The 26,471-nt window shown below is 39.8% G+C and overlaps 1 protein-coding gene across 1 annotated transcript; it reads left to right on the top strand.

The window, feature by feature from the left end:
• Positions 1-204: 204 nt before the first annotated feature.
• On the top strand, positions 205-21,970 carry sae1 (SUMO1 activating enzyme subunit 1). The gene is made up of 9 exons (XM_063906755.1): positions 205-409; positions 1,659-1,770; positions 2,467-2,640; positions 7,290-7,435; positions 12,146-12,239; positions 12,988-13,093; positions 17,260-17,404; positions 19,349-19,418; positions 21,737-21,970. Exons 1-9 carry the CDS (start codon positions 318-320, stop codon positions 21,827-21,829), a joined length of 1,032 nt encoding a protein of 343 aa, XP_063762825.1. The 5' UTR covers positions 205-317; the 3' UTR covers positions 21,830-21,970.
• The last annotated feature ends 4,501 nt before the right edge of the window (positions 21,971-26,471 follow it).

Genomic DNA, 26,471 nt, shown 5'->3' on the forward strand with positions numbered 1-26,471 from the left:
CCAGTGAAATGCAGTCATTTCAAACCAGTAACATTGACATACGTTCCTTGCTGTTTCTAACTTTACAATTTAATGTTAAGTATTTAACAAAGAAACAATAATGTCTGATATACAATTCGAGAACCACAGGAAAAGCGAAAAATCCTTAATATAAAATCCGACAAAACACATCTTTTGTTTTGTTTTAATGACGTCATCACCCAGCGCCCATTCAGCGGGACTGTCGCGGCATTTGAAACATCCACATCTGAAGCTGCATTGAAAAAAGCTCCTTTACACCGCAATCCCCGTATACAAAGCGGCCAAATATCATCGATATGATCGAGAAGGAGGACCCGGTCATCAGCGAGGAGGAGGCGGCTCAGTACGACCGGCAGATCCGCCTGTGGGGGCTGGATGCCCAGAAGAGGTCAGTTAGCTCCGTTAGCTTGTCAGGCTAATCTGTGCAGCGGAAGATTTGAGTTGATGCACTTCTGCTCCTTTGATCAAAGTGTTGATTTAACAAAAGAGTGGGCTCCATTGGGATTGTTCATCAGCCACATTCAGAATATCTACTTATAGGACGGGATCTTTGCATTGTCCAGCAGTGGTGAGGGAATCAATCACCATCAGATCGTAAAAATGTTACTTAATGACGTCAAACGTAAACTACTAATATCACATTGTAAAAATACTTCACTATAAGAAGTCTTCCATTTATAATCTGACATTTTTGTAAAAGTTTATGTCCCCCTGGGAACCGAGGAAAAAAGTGTCTTCCAATGTTCTTTGTTTTGTGAAACCTATTTGCACTGTTATTAACCCTACCTCAATTAAGAGTCATGCAAATATTACATTAAGATAACATACCAATGCTGCAGTGAATCAGTGCTGGAACTAACTAAGTACATTTACTCAAGTACTGTTCTTCAGTACAATTTTGAGGTGCTTGTACTTTACTTGTGTATTTCCATTTTATGGTACTTTTTTATTTCTTCTCCACTACAATTAAGGATAAATGTTGTACTTTTACTCCACTACATGTATTTAATCCCTTTAGTTTCTTTACAGATCTGGATTAATGATGGAAAATATAATCAGCCCTTAAATCAGACTTTAGTTCACCTGCAGTAAATCCAGCAGCTACCCTGCAGTATACAAAGCCATTCAAACTAGCTGCACCTTTACCAGCTCTGAGAACACTTTAATGATCAATAATTATAAAACATATCAGAGATATTATTCTGAAATGGACCAGTCAAACAATGACTACTTTTACTGTCGCTACTTTAAGTACACTTAGATGCTAATACTTTTGTACTTTAACTTCAGTAACAGGACTTTCATTGTAACGGAGTATTCCTACACTCTGGTACTTCTATTTTTATTTGAGTACACAATCTGAGTACTTCCACCTCTGCACTGTATAAATACTCCAATGTAAGGTTAGTTTTCGGTAAAAGTACTGATACCAATCGCATTCAATTGCATGATAGCTTGTAACTGTTCTCTTATGTTGTATTTGAACTTGTCTCTCCACATTTATATGAGCTACTCTGTTGCACAGATTATTTTTCTGAAATGAGAGATGATATAATTAATTAATTACAAACAGCACAACCCATATAGCACAGAATCCCATCAGATTTTTTCTGCATGTTTCTCTGTTTTTTTTACAGACTGCGTGGGTCCCGTGTGCTCCTGGCAGGATTAGGTGGTCTGGGGGCCGAAGTGGCCAAGAATTTAATCCTAGCTGGAGTGAAAGGACTAACTTTGCTGGATCATGAACAGGTACACATGCTCAGAAAGTAAACACGCAACACCTGCTCAGTGCTGTTTGCCCTGTGCACACTACAGCTCACTATACACAGCCTACAACGTGTCATGGCCTTCAGTCGAGCTGTAAAAGTGTTTGTTTTCAGGTGTCAGCTAAAAACCTGTTGTACAGAATCTATAACTCATAGAAATATTCAATGAGTAAATGGGTCTTCTTTGGTGGTTCAGATGTTGCAGTACTGTATGTGCACTGTATGTCCACTAGATGGGGCCACTAGCAAAGTAATGAATTTAACTTTTAGTAAGAAAAGAAAACAGCTATTTTTTATCCATATTTCACTGGTGACATTACTGCTTTGTAATGTCACCAACTGCTTTGTTTAACATTTTGAATTGATGACTGCGTTTTTTGTCCAGTAATTGATCAATATTTAAGACTAGATTTAGTAAAAGAATGGGAGCATGTTCAAACAATTATCTTCAGCTAAACGTCATCCAGCATGATCCTCACGGTGTGTGTGTGTGTGTGTGTGTGTGTGTGTGTGTGTGTGTGTGTGTGTGTGTGTGTGTGTGTGTGTGTGTGTGTGTGTGTGTGTGTGTGTGTGTGTGTGTGTGTGTGTGTGTGTGTGTGTGTGTGTGTGTGTGTGTGTGTGTGTGTGTGTGTGTGTGTGTGTGTGTGTGTGTGTGTGTGTGTGTGTGTGTACACACCAGGTGTCAGAGGAGTCATGTCGAGCTCAGTTCCTGGTCCCGGTGACGGCCCAGGGTCAGAATCGAGCCATGGCCTCTCTGGAGCGAGGGCAGAACCTCAACCCAATGGTGCAAGTCCACGCAGACCAAGACAGAATTGAAGACAAACCAGATGACTTCTTCCTGCAATACGATGCGGTGAGTGGAAAAAAAGTTATATTCGAGCAATTCAAACATTGACTTGGTGTGTAATCTGCGCTTTATTCAAATGTTAAAGTGTCAACCACTGAATCCGACATTTCAGAGCTAAAATCTGGATGATTTGACCTTAAAACATACATGCTCGAATAACCATTTGTATATTTAATTGCTCTCCTTGTGTATGCTTGAATGCTTGAAGAACACCTTGGTTATTTTTTTATGTGAACATGTATTTTCACAAGCATTCAAGGTAACTGGGTGAGCAATTGTTATACAAATGATCATTTGGGTGTTGGAATCAAAAACATTAGATTTCACTTTTAGCTTTCATACAAATCAACTTATAATAAGTGCAATCAACCATTAAGGATACAAATTCAGAGTAGCAATAATCCTGCAGGTACACTAGCTTTTAAAAAGCCAAATCATTTTAAATGCTGTTGCTTTTAAAAACATCTTAAATAATGTTTGCTGAAGATTAACCTCCTCTTGGGTTACTTTACAATAATAAGAGCACCCACCTCTGCCACTAGATGTCTCCTGTAGCCCACATCATGTATGAAGCTCTTCCTGTGCTGCTTCCTCAGGCTCCAGGAGTTAAACACCTGCAGGACTTCTATAAAGTGCTGCATTATTGGCACCGTTTATAAAGTAAGAGTACAGTTGTGTCTTAATGTTAATATCTTCTGTACAACTAGTTTGAGACATAATTAGCCTGTTAATCATTTAATGAGGGCAGTTGCTGTTTTAAAAAAACCTATTATTTAATGTTTTCAGCAGTGATTCAACATTCAAAGGTTTGTCATATCATACACACACTAAGGTGTAAATATGTAATGTATGAAAAACTTAGGTCCCTCAACAGTGCAAATACAAGACATACAAATATAAAAAAACAACAATACAAATAAAAATAGTGCAAGCTCAGGTGTTTAATAGTCTTATGACCTGTGGGATGAAACTGTCTCTGAGTCTGGTGGTTGTTGTCCTGCATTTTTAAAGGTTTATTGTGCAGTAAGATAGAATCGGAGGATGAAACCCTCTTTATTAGTCACATACATGCACACAGCAGAGCACACACAGTGAAATTTGTCCTCTGCATTTAAGGTGATATGTTAGCAGAAATGGATTAATATGCTCGTAACTGTTTTCATTAAGGTATGATTACTTAGAATTGTTGTGTTTGCTTAACTCAGAATGAACATTTCACATCTATATGTGTGAGCAGATCTTTGTCCACAGTCAGGCATGCCTTGACATCATTTATAGTAGCTCAGAGCAAACAAACCAAAGTTTTCTTTTATATTTTGGAGCTAGCTGCAGGCCACTGTAGTTCTCCGACATGCTGTTTGCTGTGGTATTACTAGTTGTTGTCTGAATTGTTTTTAAGGTAGTGTGATGGTAAGGATGGCCTCTGAGGTGGGCAAAGTAAAAAAAGTGGGCGTTAAGTGAGTCAATATCCACCTTGGAGCTGTGGAGAATCACCATGTTGAAAAAGATAGAAAGATAGAATAATTCCCTTTGTAATATATATACAGTATATATATATATGTGTTAGAAACTAAAGGACGCTACATCGTTTGAGGGAAATGAAAATGATGAACCTACGGTGGGCTGATTTAAAAGACACCCTGAAAATCAAAGTTTAAAAATGATGCTCCACCAGGATGACACGTATTGATGTACCATCCTGGTGGAGTTGGACTGCGGGTGTAACCTCTGTAGGGTCCAGGTATCGCCTCATGCTACCAGGAGTGACACTGAACCTAGCCAAATGCGAAACTAGGGAAAAATAGGCACAGCAAATGTCAGCGCCCTCCACCTCTAGTGCAACGATTGTTAATTTCTTTAACACCAAAGCAGCTGAAACTGATTAACGACCCCCTCTGCTACTCAACTCACCAGATCAATATCCCAGAGGTTTATTTGACTCGATGCTATACTCTGATTAAAAAGTGTTCCTTTGTTTTTTTTGAGCAGCGATAATGCAAGGATAGAAGTATTTAGTATTAATTTTCCTGACACAATAAACACAAAATTTGCAAAATGATTTATGTTACATATCCTTGTAGTATGAATGTGATTTCTACAGTGTCCATTGTAACCATTGACTGTGGGATTGTAACACTTGATGACTAAAGCCGTATGACAATAAGCTACAACAAACAATAAGATTATATTTGTTAAACCAGCAGATGGGTTTAGACGGAGAAATGAAGCGATGTTATTTGCATTGATTTCCACAGGCAGCTACACACACATCTCGAGTTGTGGTGTTTCTGAATGTATTTGAACACCATCAGAGGAATGACAGACATTCTTTCATCCTCCCTTTCTGTCTGAATTATCGGCAGTCTGCTCCCTCTGGGGGAGTCAGGGGAGGGTCAGCCGGTGGGAGGGAGGCGGAGGATAGATTGAAGTGAGCGCGGGATGAGAGGGATGATAGTAGGACACAGGGAGGGAGGATGAGAGGCTTGGAGAATAGAAAGCAGGACAATTAAAAAAAGCTTGGGATAAAATAAGAAATGGGAAACAGAGGGGGGTCTCTCTCTCTCTCTGCTGTAGACCAAGCACCACTTTAATGTACTTCCAGGGATGTGTGTGTGCAGGGGAAGATGGAGGGAGAATAAAATGGAGCGTTAGAGTTGTGTTCAGTTTTCATATGGGAGTCAATTACCGAGCAGTGACAAACATCAGTTAAACACACTGTCTCTCTCCGGGTGCAGCTGACCTGCTCCTGATACTCTTTGCATATTTAAAATGTAATTATGAATTTTCTATCTTAGTTTCGTTGTTTTTTTTTTCTTGGAAGGATCGCTGTAAATACCAAAAAAACAAAACATGGCAGGCTGACAACTTTCTTTCTTTTTCCTAAAGATGACATGTTCTGCTCATCTTCAGGTTTATATTTGTGTTTTATGTCTCTCCTGGGACATGTCTCCATGCTTTAATGTTCAGAAAGCTCTTTACTTTTCTCATACTGCCTGTGCTGCAGCACCTGTTTTCACCCTCTGTCTGAAACCAGAGGCCAGTCTGCTCTGATTGGTTAGCTGGCCGGCTCTGTTGTGATCGGTCAACAGCTTAGAGATGTCCCGCCCCCTTTGCCTATCACTTACAATGTGTTGGAGTGCTAGCCAATAGAAGCGTGAGTGTTACATAGTCATGTCAATAGGTTACAGAAGTAAACAAAGGAGTCCAATGGAGATGTTTCAGGAAGGCTGATCTGATTTTATATGGATTCTTTGGACAACACTTCAGTATTTGCCAATATCACCAAGTATGTCCTGATGCGGTTTGGATTTCATCCAAGTTGTTGGGCTACATACTAATTGGCCATACTACAGTATGACCAATTAACATGATAATTTAAACAATTATATATTATAAATCAAATTCTATCAATCAAAAAGCACTTTATTATTATTTGAATGAATTAATCGGCTCCTCAATTTATTGGAGTTATAAAACTTTCTCTTTTGAAACAAAATGTTTCGAACTGTTCACAGTAAAGTTCCACATCTCTCATGTTAAGCACTGTGTAGGATGTGAGGAAGGAGGTGCGCCTGGGCAGAAATTGTGACAGCTGTGCCACCGGAACTTGGAAATAAAGGAGTAACCTTAGGAGGATGTTCCATGTTTTCCCTTTGTATCTATCATGATCCTTGAATTGATCCATATCAATGTGACATTGAAAGATGAAATTGAGACGTTTTATTTTACTTGTCAGATTGACAGACTGAGAATTGGCCTTTTTAAATATTCCAGATGGTGAGGTGTTACTCTGACTACTCTTCGGGAACACTAGACCCTGACCCTGGTCTGCTGGCTCCACTGTGGGCTCACAGATGCAGGATCAGGCTTATCAGTGAGGGGGTTAAGGGTGTGCTGGACTGCGTCAGCAGGTGGACCCAGCCCACTGGTCAGTTGTTTACATCAGAAAACCATTGTTTTACTATGGCAGACTGTTGGCTTCAGCATTGATTGGTCATTTATCCAGTCTAGCAGATAATAAGCCAATGTTTACAACTGGTTTTTCCCAAAAACTTACCAAGCAGAAAGTTACATATGGATTTCTGAAGTGAACACAATTCCTGTCTGTCCCTTAGGGGTCAGACAGTATAGCCGAAATCTCGTTTGTTTTGAGATGTTTAGTTATTGCAAGCAGTTTCAGTGTTACGTTACTATAAGGAAGAGAAGGAGAAGGTGCCATCACAGTTTCATACATTTTCTTTTTAGGGGGGTTAAAGGTTCTGAAAGGTGAAGCTCAAAACAATTCTTACAATAAATATACAAACAGTACTTAACAGATTATGATTATGTTTTTGGATGGCCTGCATGTCCATCCCTCTTCACATACTCATATGGGGAATATCTCAGGAATCTTTGCAGGGAATTTCTTTAAATGTGTCAGATACGTTTGCTTGAACTCAAGGAAGAGTGAGCAGAATTGGAGGTGAAAGGTCACTGACTTCACAAACACTGTTTTGATGGTGGATGGATGTATGCTCTGTAAGTACACAGTACCAGTGTGAGGGTTCAGTTGCTGATGTCAGATACTCTTTATCATAGTGGTCATACTGGTAGTACTGGTGGTCAGACGAGCCTTTGACCAGCAGAAATCTGACCGGTGTTTCTCTCTCTCTCAGGTGTGTCTGACAGGCTGCTCCAGAGACCTGATGGTGCGGGTGGACCAGCTCTGTTCTAAGCACAACATCAAGGTGTTCTGCGGGGACGTCTACGGTTACTATGGTTACATGTTTTGCAACCTGGGAAAGGAACACAACTACGTCGAGTAAGTGTGGGCGCCGATTCAAATGTAGTTCTCCACATCGGGAGCTGCTGCCGTATTAGTGCCTTGCTCTAGAGCACTGCAGTAGTGCTGGGTGATTGAGTTATATTAATTCTGCAGGACAAAATAAAGTAGTACCTACTTCCAGCTGACTTTACAACCCTTTTTTTCCCAGCATCATATTAGCTCTAGGCCCATATGTAGGTGTTATTATTTTGTTTGTCTATTTGATTACCAAAAATACTTTTTGTCTCTCTTTACTGTTACTGAGCCTCGATCTCTAGCAAAGAATTTTAAATATTTAAAATTCAGTATATTAAATACTATCATGTAGTTCATATCAAATCAAACACTGCTGCATCAAGGCTCCAGTATACCTGCCGGATTGGTGATTGCGCACGCCAACTGTGACGTCAACACAGTGACATACCCATATATACTTGCGCTGGGCGCTCTCGACTGACTGCAGTCTTCTCCTGAACGATAGGCGTCGCTGCATAGACAAATACAGTCTACACCGCTGGAGTAGCAAGAACTAGAGGTAATTCAATGGAGGCAATGACAGCCGAGCAGACAGCTGGTGAGGAGGAAAAGTTGCTTTTAAGTTTGTTAGATAAGTAAACTGGTCTTAATAACGGTGTTCAAGGTGTTTGGGGATGGGGCACATAGTTTCACGCGCCACCGTGCGCACGGACAGGAACGGCAGGTATACTGGGGCCTTTAAAAGAGTAGTCTTTTTCTCTCTTCACTGACTCCATTGGGACATCCGTTCTAATGGCCGATGACATGATATAACTAAACGTCGCTTTGATACGTTTTAGTTACGCATATGATAGATAAAAACGCATAAAACAAAAACAATAACCACTACAAAAGGACAACGAGTGGTGCTGAGGAAGTGTCTGCATCTCTCCCAGATGAACTGAACACATTTTATGCACGCTTTGAGAGGCCCCTGGCCGTGGAGGGTCAGAAGGCCCAGGATCCCTGCTCACTGGTTTTAACCAGTGCAGATGTGTGTAGATCTCTGAAAAGGATCAACGCACACAGGGCTCCTGGACCTGATGGCATCCCTGGCCGTGCTCTCAAGGTGTGTCAGTTCAGCTGGCAGATGTGTTCACAGACATTTTCAATAGGTCACTGCTCCAGTCTGTAGTCCCCACATGTTTTAAAGAGTCCATCATTGTCCCTGTCCCCAAAAAGACAAAACCCATCTGCCTTAATGACTACCGCCCAGTTGCACTCACCTGCATCATCATGAAGTGCTTTGAGCGGTTAGTCAAAACTTTTATCACCTCCTCCCTCCCTGACTCACTGGACCCCCTGCAGTTTGCCTACAGAGCAAACAGGTCCACGGATGATGCCATCTCCCTCACCCTCCACACTGCCCTCTCCCACCTGGACCAGAGGAACACTTATGTGAGAATGCTGTTCATTGACTACAGTTCAGCATTCAACACCATTGTGCCCTCCAAGCTCATCATTAAGCTCAGGGACCTTGAGCTCAACAGCGCCCTCTGTGACTGGATCATGAGCTTCCTAACGGGCAGATCCCAGGCAGTGCGGATGGGGAACATCACATCCTCCACCTTGACCCTCAACACCGGAGCCCCTCAGGGTTGTGTGCTCAGCCCTCTCCTCTACTCCCTGTTCACGCACGACTGCGTGGCCACACACAGCTCCAACACCATCATCAAGTTTGCTGACGACACGACCGTCATCGGCCTGATCACAGACGACGACGAGACGGCGTACAGAGAGGAGGTCAGAGCCCTGACATCTTGGTGCCAGCACAACAACCTCCATCTCAACGTCAGCAAAACAAAGGAGCTGTTTGTGGACTACAGGAAGAGGCAGAGAGAGGCACACACACCCATCACCATCGACGGGACTCCTGTGGAGAGAGTCAGCAGCTTCAGGTTCCTCGGAGTAAACATCAGTGAGGACCTGACATGGACACATCACACCAGGGTCATATCCAAGACGGCTCGACAGCGGCTCTTCTTCCTCCGCAGGCTGCGGAAGTTCAACGTGGACTCCAGGATACTCTGCAACTTCTACAGGTGCACCATCGAGAGTATCCTGACTGGCTGCATCACCGCCTGGTATGGCAGTTGCACCGCCCTCAACCGTAAGACTCTACAGAGGGTGGTGAAAACTGCTCAGCACATCACCAGGAAGGAGCTGCCATCCATGGAGGACCTCTACACTCAGCGGTGTAGGAAGAAGGCCGGTAGGATATTAAAGGACCCCCATCACCCCAGCAACAATCTGTTCTGTCTGCTGCCGTCTGGCAGACGGTACCGCAGCATCCGGACCAAGACTACCAGACTCAGAGACAGTTTTATACCACAGGCTATAAGACTGCTGAACTCCTGAGCTGTGTGAATGTCTACTCACATCTGTTTATAGTACACACATACATGTATATATATATATTATACACATCTGCCATACATATCTGTTTATAGTACACATATCTATATGTTATACATATCTGCCATATACATCTGCTATACATAATATATGCATCTGTCTATACCTCCTCATTCCACAGAGTAAAGTATTTAAATACTCTCAATGTATTCCACATGTGTATATATTTTACATCCTCAAATCTTTATTGTTGATATTGTAAATATTCTTCTCCAGTGGCGGGCCGTGCATTTCACACCTAGGCCTTCAGTGATGTCCTACACAGTCCTACCTGAATTATTCCACCTCTTAATGCCATCATTATGACGCCATGGCTCTACAAACTATACATTTAGACAGAAACGCAGTATAACCGGGCGTTGCATCACCTTAACATAGTCAAGTACAACAGAGTTATATTAATATTTCTGAAGCATTTATAATCAATACATCAGCATTTACAGTTAACTTAATTAATCAGATTATCTGACAAACCGCTCCTTGACACCTGTGTCTGTCACATAACGCAGAACAAGTGCCAGCTGTGCTACATTACCCACATCTGACGTCTCGTCCACCATAACAGCGACAAAGGGTGCTTTTTTAATCTTCATTTTGATCTCTTCTCCCATCACTTCAGCAATAGCATAAATCAGGTCGTTTTGTATTTTGCCTGACGTCCCAGTAAACATGTTGTTTGTGTACAGGTGGTAATGCAAATCTGTGTTGTTCTCAGCAAGAAAAGAAAGAAGCTCCACGTAGTTTCCTCTGTTTCTGGACTCGGCGCTTTCATCGTGTCCCCTAAATGAAAGTTCCTGTTTACCCAAAAACAGGACACAATCAATCAGTCTTTCAATATTTCCCTATTTTTGTTCACCCTTTCGTTGTGGAGCTCCGTTTCCCTGCGCACTTGTTCGTTGAGCTGTAGATCCACTCGGGTGTCCCCAAAGCTTTTCAAAAGCACCAGTGCTTCCAAGTGCCCAGCTGTGCTTTGGTGTCTCGCTGCTGCCTTGGTTAGACAACTCAAGTTTGCAAATTTAGTGTGGCTCCAAACACCAAATCGATCAGTTGCAAATACCAGGCATTCCCGGCAGTACAAGTTGCAGTGCCTCTCGGAGGCTGTGAGCCAGGGGTACCGCTCGTAGTTTCCCTGCTGTGCTAGGCTCGCTAGCGTTGGAGTTGGTCGTTCCCTTTTCAAGATGTGTAGCTTTACTTGAAAAGTTCGTTTTGAAAATGGCGTTGTAATTATATCTGCGACCAAATTCATCTCTTCTCCTCCTTCAGCCATTGTGGGTTGAAAAAAATAGCTTGTAGAAATCTACACAAATTAGCTCGCTCAAGTTCTAGTTCTGTTTGCTAGCTTTGCCCATAGACTGTATGGCTCTGCCTACTGCCTAGCTCTGCCTCTCAATAGTGCGTATCCAATCAGAAGATGTGCACGTGCTAACGTTAGCGTACGCCTGCTAGCTGGCCCGTTGTCGCCACCTCGAAATCTGATTGGTTAACGCCACAGTTTTGTTTGCGTTCACTTTAAGTTTACAGCCGCCTGCACTGCTGATTCTGAAGGCCTAAGGGCAGATTTCTTTGACCCTAGCAACACATTATGGCTGAAATATGATTGGATAAAAGCTCTAACATAAAGGCCAGCCCTCCAAATCTCGTTCTGAGGCTGGAAGCAGCGCAGCCAAGACGAACGCTATAAAATGAAGAGAATAGACTATGGGGAATAATTTAATACGTATTTGTGGAAAAAATATATCAAAATTTAATTTATATTCTGATGATGTTTAGGCCAGCAGAGAAGGCCTTGCTGGCCCTGACGGCCCACCACTGTTCTTCTCTCTTTTTGCACTATTTTATTTATCTTATTTGCACCATGTATGTTGAGTTGTTGGAGGAGCACGCGACATAAGATTTTCATTGCCAACATATACGTTGTATATGCTGTGCATATGACCAATAAAACCTTGAAACCTTGAAACCTTGAAAATGGAAAAGCCTTGTATTAGTTGAGTTAAATAGGGGTTTAAGTCTGGTGAAAGTTGAATGTTTGTTTAATTTTAAAATACATTTTTATCTTATATGGTGGGGTGGATTTCATTTGTAATTTTATTTATGGCCACACACATCATGGTATCTGACAGGGGGAACTGTTGTTATGCTTGCAGTCAGAATTAGTAAAACGATTACTTATGTCACGAACAGGAGGAATATTTTGTGAGCTTGACATGGTATATAATATTGACTGTTCTGTTTCCTGATAGGTAAGATATTTTTCTCTTCACTCTGTTTCTTTAGGGAGAAACCGAAACTGGTTAAACCGAGTTCTACTGATGGTCCAGAGGCAAAGAAAGCCAAAGTGGACCCCAACGAGACCACCATGGTGAAAAAGGTAAATAAATGATGTGTGTTAAGTCTTCCAGACAAATTGATTAACAACTGCCATTTATAAAGATTATTTCCATCAATTTGGAAATGTTACCACCGCCGTGTTTACCGCCTTAAGTTAGCGGTTCTACTGATCACATCACCAAACAGCTAAAACCCCTCTAATTCAATTCATTAAAAAAAAGATAAAGTTGGCAGTAAAAAAAAAAAAGGATCAAGACAAGGATTTCCTCCCAAGAGCATGATATTTATTTATAACATATGAACAAAACTGCAATCAGTGCTTTAAACAGCAAAAAATAACAGTTTTTAAGAATTCATCCACTACAAAAATACAATTAAAATGGTGTCCAGCTTATAAAAGCGGACTGAAACGCGTGCACACCGTTAGTGTTGGGAGGGGCACCAAGCAGGTAAAAGGACATGTGAACGACCTTATTGGTGATGAATAAAAGGACTTCCTGTGAAACGCATTGTGAAAACCACAGAAAATTGAAAACCTCTAGTTCGATGATTTGTTATGACTGTGTGTCTTCTGTTCAAATTTTTTTTAAAAGTATTTTTAAATAGCTTTATGTTGTTTCTAAGAATCATCCTGCATACAAATAAATATACAGAAAAATCCATACAAATAATTGCTTTGCCTAATTTATGACCAGTAGGCCTCATATTTATTAGTTATTAAGATGAGCAATGAATGATTTCCCCTCTGGTTCTCCTGCTGTTTACATGGCTTTTAAACCTCCCATCAGACGGCCTCTTACTGCACCCTGAAGGAGGCTCTGGAGGTGGACTGGACCACGGAGAAGGCCAAAGCCGGGATGAAGAAAACACCAGTGGACTACTTCCTGCTTCAAGGTGCTTAGAGATGCATTTCATAAAAACAGAGTACTTTTATTTTTAGTACAAATAGTTATTCTGTTTATCAAAATCAGATTCACATGCTTTAGATTTTTTAACCTCTGGATACTGCTGATGGGTTTTGTTGTATTTGAATAGACAACCTTTAGACAGATGGAAATGACATCAGTTTAACTAATAGATAGTGGATAAAATAAGTCATTACAACCCCAAAATATTGATTTCTGTAGGTTTAAAAAAAGAAAAAGACGTTTGAAAATTGTTAATTATTATTGGTGATATTTCTCAATTACAGTCACTATCTTTAATTGTCTTAAATATTATGCTATCCAACAATATAGAAATGGTTTTTTTCAAGACTTTGTGATTTGTGAGGATATTGTAAGGAGTGACATTTTGAAATTGTGCATTTTTCTATCAGATTATCTTGTGGAAAGTGATAACATCTATTTGTAAGTCTTCTGACATGTGTAGGAGGCCGGACACCGACAGAATTTCCGTACAGAGAATTTATCAAATACAACAACTATTCTGAAAGGTCTAAAAAAGATTAGAAATTTGAAACTGAAAATGCGTAGGAATCCTGCGACGAGACTGAAATACCACACACATGCAAAGTCATGGTTCTGATTTAGCTGATGCACGGAAAATAAATTCCATGAATATATATGATTTTAGAGAGAAGGCTGCACTGCTGTTTTTGGTGAGATTTAGATATAAATTCACATTCTGTAACATTCAATAAGCAGTGTGGGGAGGAAAGAGTTTTGGCACGCTGAGCTGCACATGAACAGCGATCTGTGACGTGTTTAGGAACCTTTTCGACCCTGTAAGTAAATCTTGAACTTACCTTCCTGTTTTTTAGGTTATTAACGTGTCTGATGACCTTTTTTTGAAGAGTTGTTTTTGTCCCTCCCGTCACCTGGCACGGCTCCATCCTCACACACCACACACACACTAGTTTCCATCACAGGCTGTCCATGGCCAGTCATGTGCACTGAGCGTAGAGCAGAGAGCAGCCTGGCACCTACAGCCCCAGCGCAGCAGGAAGCAACCTGAACACACACTGATTTCTGACAGTATTTACTGCATAATCGTTGTAAATAATATAAAAACATTTTTTATTTGGCAGGATGCATAGGTCACAAGTTCTGCTAGTGTGTATCCTATTTAACATTTAATAGTATTTAAAATATTACCCGCTAATTGGATTAGAACAGATCTATATACTTTACTTTATTTATTAATTTTTCTTGTCACAGCAGTATGTGAACAGGCATTACCCATGACTTACAAAAATCATAAATTAAATTAAATCAAACATCAAATGTATACATCTCAACAGCAGAAAATAGTTAAAATAAATTGTTAGAATATTGTGTCATAGACCAATCTGATACTAAAATAATACATATAAACATAGGATATCAAATCAACAGGAATAAGGATCTATCAAAACAAATGTACTGCATGGTATCAGTCCCACAGATTGTTACATATTATAAAAGCTGTTAACTAGCGTGAGTTAGATCGAAAACACGCCTATAAAACATGAATTCATTAAAGATGGGCGATGCATCTGAAGTTATTTATGTAAAGTTTTTCCATTTGTTGATTGGTTTTTTAAAGTTGTTATGAGCCCATCGCTTTGGTGAATATAAAGTGGTGCTTTTGCATGATTCTGTGGAGTCCTCAGGTTCACTGAACTTTAATTAAATCAACTAATCGATTAAAAATGATTACTAACAGTTATTTAGATAATCACAGCCCTAATGTATTGGTATACTATGTCTATTAGTGTATCCCATCTGCAGTTGGATAAAGAAAACAGCCTAGTAAACACCTAACAAATGCATAAAATAATGTAATAAGTAAAACATTAATTTCATGAGTAAAAAGATGATATTGCACCCGTTACAAAAATGTATGTCTGTGTTATCAAAGACTAAAGTGATAAAGGTATTCCAGAAATTGCAACTATTAGTATATTTTACACGGCTGGAGGCTCGTTGTCCTTTTTTTTTTCAATCAAATCATTTTTTAAATAAGCTCAAGGAAGCAAATCTTTTTCCTTATACATTTTTGTCTCATGGAATTCACTGACGTTTCCATTTCATGATGGAAACGTCAGTGAACCTTGACTTAAATTATGATGTGATTTCACTCCTGTCTTGTGTCACATGGAGGAGGGGGTCCTTACTGACTCATCTGTCCCTGGTTATTTTCAGTACATTTCTATCCTAAACAGTGGTGGAATATAACCATGCACATGTACTCAAATATTTGATCTACTTGCACTTTACTTGGGTAAATCAGCTGGCAAATGCATAAATGAGAAAACTCATGAAAAACTCCACATTTTAGAGATACACATCAATGTATGAATACTCTTATAATAATAATTATAATTATAAACCGACAGGGAACCTTTATTGCCCAATGAAGAATTTTACTTTTGATACTCTTACTACATTATGCTGCTTTTTAATTAAGATTCTAAATGCAGGACTGTTGAGTGGAGTCTTTATTTATTTATTTTCATAATCTGAGGTGTGTGAACCTGTGTTCAGTCTGGCCTCTGAGTGGAAACTGGCCCGCTTGTTGTTGTTTTATTCAGTGAATGTGAAAAACAAGGCGCTGTTATTATTCCCTCACCGTTCCTATAATTAGAAGCAGCGGTTTTTGTTTTGGCCAACCAATGAGGAAGTGGCTCTTCCTCTGTTACAACTGCTTCCTGTCTGACGAGGAACAGTCGGGTGATGTGAAATGTGTGGGTGTGTGTCATCAGTATCACTGATGGCTGTCATTTTTTTATAAATTGACACCCTGACAAGACACGTTGAGAGCAAGCGAAAGAAAAGGTTAATCCTAATGCAGCGACTGAATAAAGAAATTAAACTCAAAATAAATATTCAATGTCCAGGCAAGATTATCCTTTGGTCGGTTCAGTTTTTAGTATTCCAATAATAAAATACTTACAGAACTGCCATCCCTCCAACACCTGTCTCCAATATATAATAATCACCATACCATAGTCATCATAATCTTTACCTTCAAAATAAAGGCATGAAGAATGACTTTTAAAACAATCACAACAAATAAAGATTCATTTAATACAAACAAAAACTGTAAATGTTGAATTACTAAATAACATAATTAAATCTATAGCTTAACACCTACATTAATATTTGGACAAAGCAGTAACACCTTTTTCTTGTTCATCACAGTGAGTAAAATAATACAGTCAGGATGACGATGAAAGACATCTGGAAGAAGTAAAACAGAAAAAAGAAAATTTGCATAGAACTCAAAAAGGAAATAAGATCACGGAGAACATCAGCAGATTTGAAGGTGAAAGGCTTTTTAAAAATATTCCCCCCCTTGAATCTGAAGCCGTTCTATGCATCCTACAATGTGTGTAGGTTTAGAGATACTATCGGTGTTCCATCCATGCGCTCATTATTATATTCTGTTATGAAATTCTGTTTGATTTCCTGCCTGGCGCAGAGTGTGATGCCATTTGTGCCAGTCTTTAACTTTTACTAACAGAAGTGCAGAGCTGAGGTGTGAGTGACTCATCGCCACATCTAGTGTGTTTGTCTGTGTGACTGTATGTGTCAGTGTGTGTCGTGTGCCACGTTGATGGAAATGATCGTGGGAGGACTCCACTTCCTTATGTGGTTTTAATGTACTGGACGAACAGGAAGCATGTGGGCGGCGTGTTGATGTGTTTGTGCAAAGTAAAACAATATTTTTCATCATCAAATAAAGTGCATGTTTCCGATTTTTCTTCAATCTTGCAACCAACTCTCAGACACGAAACACATTTTTTTCCTCAACCTAATATTTCCTGGCTGCACATGTGAATGTGTGTGTGTGTTTGAAGTCTGTGTGCACACTGTTAATTTGATGTGGGGAAACATACGCCTAATCAGATGAAGCGGTTGATGGTGCAACCACATACAGATCTTATCCGTCAGAGATAAGATGTTGTCTTTCCATAAGCTGATAACTCACCGTGGCAGTCTCTTGAAAGCGTGATGAAATTATAAATGGCAGAAGTGCAATAGATTATACAGAACATATCGCCTTAGGAAGATGTGTATCTAGTTTTCCAGCCTCTTAACCGTCTGTTTTTGTTCCCCTTCTCTCCGTCTCCACAGTTCTGTTGAAGTTCCGGACAGACAAAGGTCGTGACCCCGACCCACTGTCCTACCCAGAGGACAGCCAGCTGTTGAGACAGATCCGTGAGGACGTGCTGGAGGCACTGGCTGTGAGAAGTGACCTGCTGAGCGATGACTTCATCAGGTATGACGCCGCCTCACCTCCACACTACTTCCATTTCACAAGTTAGATACTTTTTTAACAACATGTTTAATGGCCTTCACTTATGTATTAATATAACACAATATTTTAATAAAAAAACAAACATGTACTTCACACTTATAAACACACACACCCTTACCTTGCACTAGTACAAAGTAGAATACATATAAAATAAATAGAAAAGAAGAATTTCACAATTCCCTTTCAGACACAGTCCACATTCCCACCCCTCATATTGTTCAGGGAAAGTCCTCCAGACCAACACTGCTGGAAAATTCCTTTAAACCAAATCTTCAGTGATGGAGCATCCACATGTTTCCAACGTAGAGCGATAGCCTCCTGGATCAAAGTCCAAAAGTTTGGTCCGTTTTGTAGTCTGTTTGAAGTCCCGTTTCCTGTTAAAAGTGACTCTGATGTTATCTGACAGACCCCTAATAACCCATTTGGACACTCCCAAAGACAAGGAAATAACATTTGTTTCTCATACATCACTTAGTGCCAACATCTGGGTTATGAGCAGACATATGACCAAGTTTGACCGGGGTCAAATCTTTATATTGAAGTCATTTGATCCTATTATTGTCTGACTTCTTAATGGAAAATGGTCTCTGGTAGCCAACAATGGCAATGCTTGTTTTCAATACAAGTAGACACGATTTACATCAAGTTCCTGCAACACATCCCGGAAAGCAGCCCGTAAAAAATACGTTCATTTGCTGTGAGCCAATACCAGTGGTGTGCACAGGGTTGAGTGGGCAGGCAACACCTGTGGGACGGGGTCTGGTTTATTGAACCAGCTAAACTTAATGAATAAATACATACAGCAAAATGTATCCAGTTTGGAATAACATACACCATCACAGAGGCAACGTTATACTGTACAGCTCTGGAAAAAATTAAGAGACCACTCCAGTTGTTTCTTAAATCTTTATCTCTACATGTATGGCAGCCATTCCAGTGTCTGTTGAATTCCAACACAGAGAAAAAGTGTCAGTAGTTTATAAAATAAAAAATCATTTCACTCAGAACACATAACTATAAATAATAAAACAAGCGAAACTGATAATGCTGAAGTGGTGTCTTCATTTTTTTTGCAGCTGTATAATGTCTCTGTTCTAGTGGTAAACACTGAGAAGTGTTTCAGAAATAATGCTGGATGTGGTTTGGAACATAATATGGCGTTTAATCACGGCAGCGTTTAGCTGAGTTTCTCCTGGTAGAAAACTCTCTTCAGAGGAGAGATCATGACGCTCCAAAGGGACGTGGCCAGCAGCAGCTCCAAAGGGGCGTGGCCAGCAGCAGCTAGTTCATTTAAAGGTGCTACTTTAAATGAACTAGCTGTCAGGACAATAAATAAATACAATAAGCCAAATAATGCAGAGAATGTTGAAAGGGACCATGTAATGCAGGAGTCTATATACCTGTAAATACAATAAAATATACAAGAACAGAATGTAAGGTTAAAGTGTACACTAAGATGAAATGAAATAACGTTTATTACCGTGATAACTATTTAGATTAATAAATTGTAAGATGCAAACAAATGAATGCTTATGGAGGCACTTCACAGAGCTCAGGTGTTTAATAGTCTTATGGCCTGGATGAAACTGTCTCTGAGTCTGGTGTTTTTATTAAATTGTGTTCTGGTGTTGCAGCACCAGAAACCTGGACTACAAGGCTGTAGATGAATCTATGAGCTGGGGAATGCAGGTGTGGGTTTATTATTCCACTTTCACTTCCACACTGAGAATCAACGACAGAGACAGTACATCGATGGTATTTTTTTTTGTCACACTTTGAGATGGTGTAACTTCCACATTTACATAGGTGACAACAAACAGAAACAGCGCTCCAGACGACGATTTAATGTTCTGTGTTTCAGCAGCTTCACACTTAGTTCTGACTGTGGTTCATGTCTGTCCTCAGCTACTGCTTCTCTGAGATGTCTCCAGTGTGTGCTGTGGTGGGGGGGGTCCTGGGACAGGAAGTTGTCAAGGTAAGCATGTAAACATCAGGACGCTTTTCATCAAAACATTAAATCGTCAGTGGTGCAAAGTAACTGAGTACATTTACTTAAGTACCTTTTTGACATATTTGTACTTAACTTAATTATTTCCATTAAATGCTACACTATACTTCTACTCCACTACATTTCAGAGGTGAATATCATACTATTTACTCCACAAAATCTACTTTAACAATGTTACTTTGTCTAATAACCACAGATGATATGTGAGATGATGTAATGCAGTACTGTACTACTAATCTACACAGTATCTAATTGACAAACTGCAACACTAAATTGCTCTTACATGTGTAAAAACAGGATAAAATGATAACCATAATAATAGAAAACTGTGAAAATATCCATTCTGCTAAACCAGTAGTTTAAAAATGTTCTTACTTGAAGTACATTTTGCTGATTATACTTATGTACTTTTCTGAAACGGGTCATTGTGCAGAATGAGTTCTTTTTTGATCTTAGTGTCTTCTGATGCTAATACTTTTGTACTTTTATTTAAGTAGAACTTTAAAATGAGGTAGTGGAGTATTTTAGACTACACTAAAAAACCTGAAACTTAAACAAATATATTATATCAACAGATTAAATATGTATTAGTTTAGTTGAAATCAGTTATATTATGTTTGAATAAAAACTGTTAGGGTTTAACTTAAAATCATTGCTTTTAACTAAGCTAATACAGTTTTGTGGAACCTGTTCACATACTAGATTAAATTAAAGTCAACGTTTCAGTTTTTTCAGTGTAGTAATTTTACTTTTACTCAAGTAAAGGATCTGAGTTCTTCTTCCAACACTGCGTATCATACCTCCATCTCCCAAGCTGACTGTCATAGCAATAAAGCAATAAAACATGGTGGGCTTAGATTATACAACGTTAAAAATAATAAAAAGGGAGAGGAAAATAAGAGGAGGACTGGAGACATTTGAGTTTAATTAAATCAAACTGGTTGAGAATCTCAGCTGCATGTAATAAATCAGTAGTCTGTTCTTGACACTGACAGCCCGGTCAGTGATGACCCCATCAGGCTGATCTGTGATGTTTGACCTTAATGGGAAGATCAGTATTTAAAGTTTTATGAAAATTCAGACAGACATCAATCATCCCATTCTACGTGGAGTCACCATTAATTATTGTTTTTGAGGGCCATGTAAATCCTGTCATCTCCTGTTAGCACAATGAAACGTGCCTGTTTAAACTTTGATCAATTTCAGCCAAAATCTTGAAATATAATCATTAAAAGTAGTTTTTGATGAGTGAGTTCTTTAATTTAACCTGATGGGATTCATAGACTCAGTACTGAGGTCATTTAAATTTATGTTGAATATACAATATTTTTTTGTACACATATTTATGTACATATAGACTCTATAGACAGGGTGGGCTGACTCTGCACTGCATGACCTGAATAAGATTTCACTGAGCTGTCTGCATGCTGACCTCAGACTGAGGGCAGAGTGTGAGAGTGTGAGTGTGTGTTAGAGAGGGAGACTGGCTGCATTATATTGGCAAATGGCCAAGCCTGCGTCTGCTGGAGGACATTGATGATGAAACTCTCTGAAACTGTCTGTCTGCTCACTGGCTGACTCTGAGAGATTTTACTCACACTGAGCTCACCTGAGTGAACTCTGAGTGACTGATGGGGAGGGGGGCAATCTGCTGTGTCTGACAAAACTGGATAGCCAGCATGAAGATAGCTTTTTCAGAATTGGCATGTTTGGACTGATTATGTGATTGTATACGCCACTGTGATGACGTCTGGAATGCCCTGCTGTGTGGACGTCTCTCCTTCAATAATAACTATCATAACAGAACTTTAAAAATATTATTCAGACTCCAAGAAGAAGATTTAAATGATTCAATCCTTCATATCCCCACACCGTTCCATAACAGGGGAGAATACTGATAGAACTTGGATTTAAAATGTGTTTATAGGCATCATTGAGCCCTTGAAACAGGAAGCTGCTCTTATATAATCTGCACACATGTTGATGCTAACAGCCAACAGGTACACCGATGACTGCTGACTTCTTCTTCCTTATTGAACTGTTGTCTCTCCCTGCCCTTCACACTGTCAGTCTGGATGAACAGCATGCTGTTATTCAAATCAAACCCTTGATACAAGTTTTTCTACAAGCGAAAAGCACGAGCGAGCATTCAGAGTTATAGAGCATCTGACTGGACCCAAACAAGATTTGGAGATTACACACATTTAAAACAAAATAACATTTAACCTTAATGTTTGATTTAAGAAAAGTGTACTTGCTTAATGTTTTTTTCCTCTCTCCTTCAGGCCCTTTCCCTTAGAGACGCTCCTCACAGGAACTTCTTCTTCTTTGATGGCCGTAAAGGGAACGGCATGGTGGACTACTTTGGACCAAACTGAGCAGATTTGAGTTCCCTTACTTTGTTCCCTTTGATAAATGATGTTGGTTCTTTCTCCACTCGTCATCATTTTGGCATTTCGTCTCAAGTACAAAGTGATGTTTTTTTTTTACATTTGCTAATAAAACCTTGTTGGGTAAAATGCTTCTGCCTTAGCTCTGTGGGTTAGAAACATTGACTATCATGTTTTGTGGCTGTGTATCAGAATTAGATTTATATATGTTCTTTGTCGTCATAGAAATTGAGTCTACATTTTTATTCATGTGCTGCTGGTTTGTGCTGCCGGGGCATCCGCAATAATGTAGCTATTTTTTCTTAAAACCATACCTAAAAGACAATGATGTTTAACAAATTACACATAAATCTGAATTTAATTCAGTGTATACATTTATTTCACTGAGAGAAAGTCATGAACCTCTCACAACACTAGTTTAACAGGAATTGGTACATACACGATCAGCCATAACATCAGGACCTCTGACAGGTGAGGTGAAGAACAGTGATTATATTGTTAGAATGGCACCTGTCCGTGGTTCCAGCAGGAAAAATGGGCGAGCGTAAGGATATGAGCAACTTTGACAAGGGCCAACTGTGATGCTAGACGACTGGGTCAGAGCATCTCCAAAACTGCAGCTCCTGTGTGGGGTTCCCGGTCTGCAGGGGTCAGTACCTACCAAAAGTGTTAGGTGGAAGGAAAACCGGTGAACCGGCGTGAGGGTTCTGGGCAGCCAAGGTTCATTGATGCATGTTGGGAGAAAGGGTTGGTCCTTGTGGTCGAACAGAGGAGCTGCTGTAGCTCAAACTGCTGAAACAGTTAATGCGGGTTCTGTTAGAAAGCTGTCAGAACACACAGGGCAGCACAGCTTGTTGCGTATGTGACTATGTAGCCGCAGATAGGTCAGGGTGCCCATGCTGACTCCTTCACGGAGACCGTATTCCCTAATGGCAGTGGCCTCTTTTAGCAGGTGGTGGAACACAACGAGGTCAAGGTGTTGACTTAGCCTGCAAATTCCCCAGCTCTCAATCCAATCGAGCATCTGTGGGATGTGCTTTGGGAAGTCCGATCCATGGAGGCCCCACCTTGAAACGCACATCATGCAAAGATGAAGCCATGAAACAATGTAAATATTGAAAATGTAAATCTAAAGTGTGAGATTTGAAATCAGAGCTGTAGATGATTGGCTGGAAGTAATTAAATCAAGCATGCTGAGAACGTCAGCTGTAATGCCTCAGTGTGTCCGTCAGTGTGTGAGTGTGAAAGGGAACACGGTGGATGGTCATGTGATGCGTATATGACCGTGTTTGGTAATAACCTCTCCCTGCTGCCATGTGACTCACTAGGACAAATGCTGCAGACATTTAAATGAGCCTGGGGACAAAATGAGCCAGCAACAACAGGGTCTGACCTCAGCCCCTGGGAGTGTCGGCTGTTGAACCTGTTTAACCTGCCAAACCTGTCCTACCTGAAGAGCAGGAAGTGTCAGGATGGAGAAAATTATTATTTCGATCTCAGTTCAACAGTTTGACCTCTGAAGGGTAGACTGCTTCATGTCGTCTTCAGCAGAATGACAAAGCACTACTGACGGTTACACACTTGAGTATCAGCAGCTCCACGTTGATAGGAATAGTTTTTTGCATACAAACCCAACTTAACATACAATAAAGCATGATAAGAGCATGTGGCATACGATGACAGGGGAAAGTATATGAGGGGGAACTGTTGAAGAGTGTTGCGTCTTCTTCGTCGTCATTCGGTTTGATGGATGTTGTACCGTGAGCCGAAATAAGTGTTTTCCAACATTTTTAAAGCTTTTGAAAATTCTAGTGCCATACACAGTTGCATAATCTGCTGAAACCAAAACCTTGACTAACTTATAAACCAGCCTTCCAAAACACACTGAACACTATCTAAAAATAAATGTATTTGCTTTTCCCGTTGTTGAATGCAACAGAGAATATTAACTGTACTGTACTTTGCCCCAAGCAACTCCTTTATACTTCAGCTCTTCTACACTACAGATGCAAATGTTGTAATTTTCATACTTTAAGCACATTAGTGATAACACTTGTGCAATTTTACTCAAGTAATGTTCTACTAAGTGTAATATTTTTGTAGAATTGTACTTCAGAATAGGATCTGGAAACTTCTTGCACCACTGTCTTTTTGTGTCTCAAAAGAGTTAATCCAGTGGTCAGAGTTGTTATTTGTTTTTTTTAAATGCCTTCATTTGAGCGATAGATATGAAAGGGGGAGACAGAGGGGATGACATGCAGCACATGGTCCGGGGCCGGATTGGAACCCAGGTCCTCTGTACATGGTCCGTCAGCTCTACCAACTGATCCAAACGACAGCCTGAAAGTTGTTTGTTTTTAAGTTTTGTTTTTTGTACAGTTTTTTATTCAAGCAGAATTCAGTAGTAATACGACTTCCTGTATCTGGCCAGCAGTTTCTGGCAACAACCATTTATAGTGAGGTCACACATGTTGCTCAATCATGATACTGGCTCATAAACACCAACAGTCGTTCCAAATTCTAAATGACTCCCTATTTGAGATTAGGAATCACTGCTATATGTTGTATGTTCGGGTGATTTTTCCCAGGGAAAACGTACCAGACATCGAGCCTTTGTCAATGTATAAATGTGTGTAATTGGCAGCAGACCAGACATTGAATTATGAAAAACAAATAAATAATAAATAACATGTCGTACTTTGGTATGTTATCACATATTCAAATTTCATATGTCAAATGCACATCATTTTTTTAGTAAGAAGTAAATGTGAGTCCCTGTTCCTTGATATAATCCTCATAAACAGATTATTATATACTTTTTTAATACCTGACCTTAACCTGTAGAACTAAAGTAGAAAAGCAGCAATGTGTGACAATTTATTTAAAAACATACAAAATATGATGTGTCCATTCACACACTGGGTTTTTTTCTCAGTACAACAGGGAGGTGCTGCGATCAGAAAGAGCACAGAAGAATGAAAAGTACACTGAATATTGATCAACACAATACTGTGAGCGGTGTTTACAGCTGATTAGCACAACGGGAGCAAAACAAGAGTGTTGGAATGGAACCATTGCTCTTTTACTGGGATAAGGAGAGGAGATTAATTATAGGACTTCGCTTTAAGCTCAATCTGCCCCTTTAATTAAACCTCAACCCTTATCTGCTACACACACATCCAATGAGCTCTTCACACACTCCTCATGCTGACTCTGCTGGAATGTCTCTCCATTCTCTCTTATTATTCCATCCATCGCTTCCTTCATATCCTGTCGTGACACACACACACACACACACACACACACACACACACACACACACACACACACACACACACACACACACACACACACACACACACACACACACACACACACACACACACACAGTGTTAAATCCCAGCCTGGTGCCCCCGCTGTGTGGTCACTCTCTCCACTTAGCAGCAAACACCAAGTGTCTGCTGTTGCGGCCAATCAGATCCCTGCATTTGTTCTGAAGGCCTGCCTGATTGGCTCGTTCTGCTGAGGAGTTTAGATAAGGATAACTAGTCTCAATACTGCCTGTTGACTCAGTAACAGTGTGTGTGTGTGTGTGTGTGTGTGTGTGTGTGTGTGTGTGTGTGTGTGTGTGTGTGTGTGTGTGTGTGTGTGTGTGTGTGCCGAGTCTTTCCTAGGCCTTATTAACCGTTGACTTCCTGCCTTGTTATTATGTGCAGATTAACGGGGCAGTTACAGTTAATTAATTTGAATAACATTTTCTCAATTCATTGAATAATAACTTTGACTAAAAGTGTCGGAATAGAAAAACAAAATGATATTTCTTTACACCACAATGCGTGTACTTAAATAAATGACAGTGAGAAATCCAATGACATTAAATGTACTTTCATATACACACACTAACGCAATAAAATCCTGTATCTGAGAATCTGGAAGCTGTATGGCATCTTTTTAATGCAAAGGATTAAAAGAATAATCAATGATCAAAATGATAGCCCATTGACTGATCTCTGTTAGCATTAGATTACTTAATCATTTTGGATGTCTGCTTCTTCATAGTCAGTAGCGTAAGTCCTACCTTTAAATGCTGGGTTAATTTTTTATCTTAAATAGTTATATAGCATAACATGCCTTTATTAGCAGAGGTGGATTAAATACAGTTGTTTCAGTACATTACAGCTATTGAGGTCATTGTAATTTACTAGTAAACCCATTTGATGAGTTTTCCATCTTTTTCCTCAGCACATTTTAAAGGGAAATGTCCTTTTTACTTCGGTGCACTTATTTGATTATCTGGTCACTTTAAAATGGTTAAAAAGTACACAGAAAACATGAGATCATCTTATCAGTGTTGATGCATACGCTACAGTAAATAAAACACTTGGAATTAAAGCTACAACCGGAAAATCCTGCTTCCCACTAACTTACACCTTAATGCATCAATACTGGCAATTCAATTTATGTGAAAAGAGACAACATTTTTACTGAGGAATCAATAGAAAGGTAAAGTAAGATGTTAAAAGAACAAATTAGTTAAGGATTATTAGGGGACCTTTTTTTTATTGATAATTTCCCAACACATATTGTTTTAAATGGCAGGTAATGCACTTGTTGACACAAGTGTTTTTTA

The sequence above is a fragment of the Eleginops maclovinus genome, chromosome 18 (genome assembly GCF_036324505.1).
Source record: "Eleginops maclovinus isolate JMC-PN-2008 ecotype Puerto Natales chromosome 18, JC_Emac_rtc_rv5, whole genome shotgun sequence".
NCBI lineage: Eukaryota > Metazoa > Chordata > Actinopteri > Perciformes > Eleginopidae > Eleginops > Eleginops maclovinus.